Source organism: Hemibagrus wyckioides, linkage group LG01 (genome assembly GCF_019097595.1).
Source record: "Hemibagrus wyckioides isolate EC202008001 linkage group LG01, SWU_Hwy_1.0, whole genome shotgun sequence".
NCBI lineage: Eukaryota > Metazoa > Chordata > Actinopteri > Siluriformes > Bagridae > Hemibagrus > Hemibagrus wyckioides.
The window spans coordinates 5,185,851-5,193,755 of NC_080710.1; the positions used below are offsets into that span (position 1 = coordinate 5,185,851).

A 7,905-nucleotide genomic window follows, 5' to 3' on the forward strand; every position below is an offset into this window, starting at 1 on the left:
GATATGCTCTCCTCTGTTTAATATTTCACCTCGACGCTGTATGACTGTCACTTCTGATTGCTCAGGAGTTATTATTTCTATAGTAATAGCTATTGTAACAGTCAGGAGCATAGGAAAGTCTTCATGAGAGTAAAGTAAGGCTGGTGAGGGAACAATAACGTCAACTAACAAGGTTCAATGTGACTATTAGTAGATAAAAAGGACATGTCATACTTTTAACCTTTCATGCATAGTGTCCATACTTACGGACAGTCAAAATAAAATAGAATATATAGATAATATATTTAATATATTAATATTTTTTTGGGAAATGTATGAAGTAAATCAGTTTCAAAACACTGGGGCATTACAGTAAATACAATAAACTTCTGCAGCTCTCTAAGCTATTTGAGAGGTAAAAGTATCTTTTCACATTAGATTTTTAAAAGTTGGGAGTTTTTTTAATCGACTAATTTTGTATAGTCAGAAATGATATTTTCTAAAAATAATTAACTAAAATAATAATAATAATAATAATAATAATAATAATAATAATAATAATAATAATAATAATAATAATAATAATAATAATAATTATTATTATTATTATGTTAACAACAACAAAAACATTTGTTTTCAACATTCTCTAGCACTTTTTTTGTTTAATTTGGGCATTGAAAGATTTAATTTTTTGTCAGACATACTGCTTTAGCCATTTACAAGTATCTGAATATAGATTAAAACATTTATGTGAACTTAAAATAAATTTAAAGAAAGACAATACATTTTTTAGAAACATGCTATATAAGAGGAATAAAGCACTTTGGGATGTTCTGTTTTTGGCAAATTAATACGTCGACAATAACAGTAATAATAACAGTATACAGTATTTTCATTTTTTCCCCCTCCCCTTTCTCTGTTTCTCTTCTTTTGTAAAGCTGCTTTGAGACAATGTTCATTGTAAAAGGCACTATACAAAATAAATTGAATTGAATTGAATTGAACAGTAAGAGTAACTCGGCTTCATGTCGGGCCACATCACACGACTAGTTATTTTCCTATAACGGCATGCCTCCAAGTGATTTATTCCTAACTTTAACTTTCTTGTACGTAGATGCGTGTGCTTTATCTTCTCTTTGCTTCTTTTACGCTGCAACTCCGCTGCTGCAATTCAGTGAGTATCTATAGATATTTTTCTCAAATTTAAAACATAGGTCTACTTTATAAATACTCCTTGAAAACACAGATTGTGTTTATTTTTATGGTATATTATGGTGTATACCTTTTTTAAAACAGATAGTCATATCTAGTGCTGGATGCGGAAGTCATAAAGCATGCTTCAGTAACCCTGATGCTTGTGACCCAGCTAAAGACGTGAAGTGCTACTTCATGTCGGCCATGCCATCGTCCGATGTTTGGGAAATCGCGTTTGAAATCCACGGACGTGCAGAAGGCTTTGTCTCCTTTGGCTTTTCAGATGACCAGATTATGGTGTTATTCCTATGTGTTTGGATAGAAATAAAAATACACTCATATATTACATACTGTATACATCTCATGTTTTATTGTTTTTGGTTTTTAAGGGTAACGATGACATCTACATTTGTGTTCTGGACAGTACTGGTAGCATTCAGATACAGCATGCCTTCTCTACTGGAAGAAGCAGACCAAAGAACGTTCCACTGGTACAAGTGCCTTCACACACATGAATAAAATTACAGTTAACTCCAGTGTGCTCAGAAATATTCTTAATATTTTATAGGGCAATGTTTCACATATAAGGACCTCGGCGATGGATGGAGTCATCCGGTGCTCCTTTAGATCGAGAAACCCCATCAATACTCCAAGGATCTCAGGAATGAATAGCAGTTATTATCTGTTGTTTGCCTACGGATCAAGTATTGATGGTATGTGAGTTAAAAAAATCAACCAGGGTTTTTCTGATTTTTATTGAGTAGAAATATCCAAGATGTTTTTTTCAGCAGTGTCTAAACCAGCAGCTTTGAAAAAAGGGATAGAAAATGCTGACTGTTGAAGCAAAATACATATTTTCTTTGCTTTCATGTCATGTAACATAAAATGCGAGAGACGATTTAAAAAAGTAGTCTAATATGAACCAGACAATGACAAGCATATAAAAAACTAACAGGAGTGAGGTATAGCAGTTGTACAATACAATATGGCTTTAATTCTTATTATTAACCACCTTACTTGATCCGGCATGTAATATTTTTTGCTTTTCTTTTCCCAACAGTAAATTTTCCACAAGCTAGGAGATGCTAGATTGATATTTTGCTGTTATAATTTGCCAAATTTAGATTTTTTAAATAATGTAACATTGTTACATTGAAGATGTTTTATATTTTTAATTTCCAGGAACTATTATACTGATTACATTGGAACCAACAATAATTTCAGAAATTCTTGATTGGATACTTTTTCATTTTTAAATTTTGTGAAATCAAACATTTTATCTTGGCAGGTGAAATCCTGTATCATGGACAAAATCGATTTGTCAGCACAGCCCCAGTGGATATAATAAATCCACAGACTGTCAGAAATATGCAGCTTCCAGTGATCATTAAAGCCCATGGTATGTGCTACTTCTTTGTCTGCTTGTTTTAGCCAGGCTGTTTACCTGCTGTGGTTCTTCTAACTAATGTTTCCTGATTCAGGTTGTCTGATGCTCATTACCTGGATGTTTACTGCCAGCACAGGCATGATGATTGCACGCTATTTGAAGGCAGTCATGGGAAAAGGTTGCTGTCACAAAGACTTCTGGTTCGTGGTAAGGCTTCTCCTGTTTATTTATTGAAATTACAAGCCAAGTAGACTGCTCAGCATTGAGGGTTTTGCTTAAGTGGCCCTCTAACATTTGTGGAATCTGAAAACCTTCTGTTTTCATCTCTTTTTTTTTCAGGCTCATGTGTCTTTAATGTCCATCTCAGTTGCTACAACCATCACTGCATTTGTTCTTGTTTTTGCACACGTTGGAGGCTGGAGTGGGGTAGGTGATTACTTTTAAGACCTTGATCCTTATCCTACTGAGAAGCTGATATGAAACTTCAGCTACGTATGTTACCATTGCTGATTCCATGCAGACAAGTTAAATAAACTTTAACTACTGGAATTGTTGTGTTTAGCCATGTTTACATTCCTGGCATTTAGCAGAGGCCCTTATCCGGAGTGACTTACAATTTATCTCCTTTTTATACAACTGAGCAATTGAGGGTTAAGGGTCTTGCTCAAAGACCCAGCAGTGGCAGGTTGGTGGACCTGGGATCTGATTAGAAGTCCAACACCTTAGCTATGGATGTGCATCTCATATCAAGAATCCATCTATTTTTTTACTTGCCTGGAGAAATTGGAGCTTCTGACCAACAATAGTCTAATGGACAGGCTTGAAAACATGGTACATTTGTTTAATTTAGAAAATAATCAACACTCCAGACTGAGAAGGTCAGTATAGACTTTTCCAACCCCAGCCACAGATTATGCTCCTTCTGGAGATGTTTCCAAGTCAACTGTGAAATATAATTGCTCCAGCTAGTCCTGGATCTGCTCCAAAGTCTCCTTCTAACTGGTTCCTCTCCACTGCAAGTCTGTCCAACTGAGTGGCATCGTACCTGACCTTCGTCTTGCAGATATTGAGCCCACAAGATGTCACTTTTGGCTCACTCACCTAGGAACACCACCCTCTGATATATGGCACTGGAGTTTCTTCCAAAAGTTTTATGTCCCACTGTATATCCTGCCTCATGGAATAATTCCCAAACACAGTGTTGGCTCTTACAAATAACAAGATTATACTTATTACTTTTGGCAGCACAGCTATAAAAAGTGGATTACCTAAGATTACTTAAGATATTAAAACTAAAAAGCTGCTTTGAGACAATGTCCATTGTTAAAAGCGCTATACAAATAAATTGAATTGAAAATGAAAATCCATGATGAATAGAAATGCCTCTGATTTCTGTAAATACCCAGTTCTGGCTGGTATATGAGACTAATAATGGTAAAAAAAAAAAAAAAAAAAAGATCAAAGATGCTATATGTGTGTGTTTTAGGGGCTTCATCCTATATTAGGATCCTTGGTGCTGATCCTCAGCCTAATTCAACCAGTCGCAGCTGCTTTTCGATGCGCACCTCAGCATGAACGGTAAAGGCTTAGCATTTTAGCTTGTTCATACTATAGAACACCCACTTGTAAAATCAGCACCTTGAAACTCTTGTTGTTGCAGGCGATACATTTTCAATTGGCTGCATGTTGTCAACGCTGCTGTTGTGAAAGTGCTGGCAGGTAAAGAACACAGAGTGACCTTATACACACATCACATCATTCCACATTCAATTCTCAGTTGCTGCATAAAGCACTGATATGATTATGTTTCTGTGGCAGTGGCAGCCATGTTCACCGGCCTGTTGCTGATCTGCACTTCGGACCGATCTCTTCTTCAGGTTATGGGAGGATTCGTGGGCTGGGAGGTGCTGTTTTTTTTTCTCCAAGAGCTTCACAAGTACTTAAGAAAAATGGGTAAATATGCAAATGCTTTCACTTTCCATACATGGTAGGGAATTTTGGTCAAGTATATTATTTCCAAAAAGCAACGTATACAAAGATAGCGTACTTGTGGTACTCCATAATTTACTGGTTTTCATGTGATTTTTGTTCAAGCTATTGTTCTCTCAAGAGAATATTATGGGACAAGTAGTACAAGATACTATATATACACTATATATAATTTGTGATTCTAATGAGCACTGAGCACTACGTTCTGAAGTGAGAAATTTTAATTCGAGAACAACAGCAGAGAAAGAAATTAACTTGGCTATTTGTCTACTAGGGCAGCATGGTGGCTTAGTGGTTAGCAATGTTGTACATTTAGGTCCTGGGTTCGAATCCCAGGTTTGAACAGGCAGGGGCCTTTCTGTGTGGAGTTTACTCCGTGCCTGCGTGGGTTTACTCCGGGTACTCCGGTTTCTTCCCACAGTTCAAAAACATGTACATTAGGATGATTGATGATTCTAAATTGCCCTAGTGTGAGTGTGTGTGGTTATCTGTCTATATGTGGCCCTGTGATGGACTGGTGACCTGTCCAGGGTGTACCCCTGCCTTTCATCCAATGTGTGCTGGGATAGGCTCCAGCAGATCCCCGTGACCCTGAATAGGAATAAAGCGGGTATAGAAGATGAATGAATGATTGAATGAATATTTGTCTACTATTTGCTGCCACCTGGTGGGGAAGAAGATACATGACCTCAGGCAACGTGTTCATAACCCTTTTTTAGTCACATTAGAAACGTTATCTACAAACTGCGTAAATGTTCACTGCAGTAGAAAATGCACCATGGTATATGACATATACAGGAATATGAAATTTGAAGCAGTAGAAATCATCTGATAAAAATCTGGACGTTGAAGAGAAACAGAAACTGAACAGTCTCTATATCTTCTTATAATAATGATACCAGAAATAACATAACTAAACAAAATAATAAACTACTTTTTTACTTCTCAGTGCTGTTGAATTCTTAATTTAGTTAGATTGATTTTCTAGCCTAGCATCTCTAAATTGTATAAACAGTGATCGTTTTTATAAGTATTGACAAACTGCTGTGGCATAAGAGGAGTAAATACACATCAGGAAGCTGTTATTGGGAAATAATCAACATCAATACTATACTTTCAGTACTACAGAGATGACAGAGATACGAGGAACTAAGCTGCTCACAACTGGAAAAATCTCATATGAGGGCCTTCACGAATAATTGTTTCAAACTAATATATACCTCTTTAAAAATTCACCTTCATTGTGTTCATTTCTGTATTTATTTTTTTGCAGATGATGAAGAGCATGGTTTGGAATTGGTAAGCGTGCCAAAGCCACATCCAAGAATTTATTTCAATTTTTAGAATTTCTCAACTCTAAATTTTGTGAAATTGTCTTAAAGGGATTCTCGTAAAGGGATTTTCTTTTCTTTTTCAATCTATTGAAAGGATGAGCATACAGTAGAAGGGAATTTGCATGCTGAGTCAGTATTATCTTAAAGCGGTTTGCTAGGTTTAGGGTTATACAAATGTATTTAACTTTTTGATGCAGGATAAAATAGCGTTGTATAATTAGGTTGTATTATTGCTTCAATTATGCTTTAGATTTATCATTTTTAAAATGGTTGTTTTGAAACATCATAGCATACACACGTGTACTACATGACAAAACCACACTATTTAGATTATATATATTAGAATATATATATATATATATATATATACAAACTTTTCACTGGTGGTCAACATCAATGCACATACTAAAATTCCTTTTCCTTTTGTCTGCATTAGATCAGTGCTGAAACGACCCTCCTGATCCTCTTCTTGCTTGGAAACCTGATGTTCTTGGTGACTCTTCTGGCTGGAATTAGCATGATTTAGAATTGATAATTTGTGTATACACTTTTCTGTCATTTACATTGAAATAACATAACATGCTATAGTTCATTTTTAAATGAAAATTAAATTTAATTGAAATGTCTCCTTTGAGGAAAAACTTAAATAAAGATGATTTATTTAAATAATATTCTGTTTAATGGTGCAAAAATCTCATGAATAAATCTTGATGACACTAGAAATGTTTTGCTAGAAAATGAATGTGAAATGTTTTGTATATATATGTTTTGTATTTGTATATATGTGTATATATGTATATATACATATATATATATATATATATATACATATATATATATATATATATATATATATATATTACCAACATCAAAACCTAAAGTCTGCAATGAAGAAATGAAGGTGTTTTTCTAATGTGGGTTGAGTTCTTCATAAACTTAACATGAGTCTAATATATATATATATATATATATACACTATATTGCCAAAAGTATTCGCTCACCCATCCAAATAATCAGAATCAGGTGTTCCAATCACTTCCATGGCCACAGGTGTATAAAATCAAGCACCTAGGCATGCAGACTGTTTTTACAAACATTTGTGAAAGAATGGGTCGCTCTCAGGAGCTCAGTGAATTCCAGCGTGGAACTGTGATAGGATGCCACCTGTGCAACAAATCCAGTCGTGAAATTTCCTCGCTCCTAAATATTCCACAGTCAACTGTCAGCTGTATTATAAGAACGTGGAAGTGTTTGGGAACGACAGCAACTCAGCCACGAAGTGGTAGGCCACGTAAACTGACGGAGCGGGGTCAGCGGATGCTGAGGCGCATAGTGCGAAGAGGTCACCAACTTTCTGCAGAGTCAATCGCTACAGACCTCCAAACTTCATGTGGCCTTCAGATTAGCTCAAGAACAGTGCGCAGAGAGCTTCATGGAATGGGTTTCCATGGCCGAGCAGCTGCATCCAAGCCATACATCACCAAGTGCAATGCAAAGCGTCGGATGCAGTGGTGTAAAGCACGCCGCCACTGGACTCTAGAGCAGTGGAGACACGTTCTCTGGAGTGACGAATCGAGCTTCTCCATCTGGCAATCTGATGGACGAGTCTGGGTTTGGCGGTTGCCAGGAGAACGGTACTTGTCTGACTGCATTGTGCCAAGTGTAAAGTTTGGTGGAGGGGGGATTATGGTGTGGGGTTGTTTTTCAGGAGCTGGGCTCAGCCCCTTAGTTCCAGTGAAAGGAACTCTGAATGCTTCAGCATACCAAGACATTTTGGACAATTCCATGCTCCCAACTTTGTGGGAACAGTTTGGAGCTGGCCCCTTCCTCTTCCAACATGACTGTGCACCAGTGCACAAAGCAAGGTCCATAAAGACATGGATGACAGAGTCTGGTGTGGATGAACTTGACTGACCTGCACAGACTCCTGACCTCAACCCGATAGAACACCTTTGGGATGAATTAGAGCGGAGACTGAGAGCCAGGCCTTCTCGTCCAACATCAGTGTGTGACCTCACAAAT

The 7,905-nt window shown here is 36.7% G+C and overlaps 1 protein-coding gene across 1 annotated transcript; it reads left to right on the forward strand.

Moving 5' to 3' along the window:
• The first annotated feature begins 1,154 nt into the window (after positions 1 to 1,154).
• Positions 1,155 to 6,447, forward strand: LOC131359085 (putative ferric-chelate reductase 1). The gene is made up of 11 exons (XM_058398649.1): positions 1,155 to 1,470; positions 1,563 to 1,664; positions 1,742 to 1,886; positions 2,462 to 2,572; positions 2,655 to 2,767; positions 2,900 to 2,986; positions 4,047 to 4,138; positions 4,221 to 4,279; positions 4,379 to 4,513; positions 5,823 to 5,848; positions 6,320 to 6,447. The coding sequence occupies exons 1-11, from the start codon at positions 1,369 to 1,371 to the stop codon at positions 6,407 to 6,409; spliced, it is 1,062 nt and encodes a 353-aa protein (XP_058254632.1). The 5' UTR covers positions 1,155 to 1,368; the 3' UTR covers positions 6,410 to 6,447.
• The last annotated feature ends 1,458 nt before the right edge of the window (positions 6,448 to 7,905 follow it).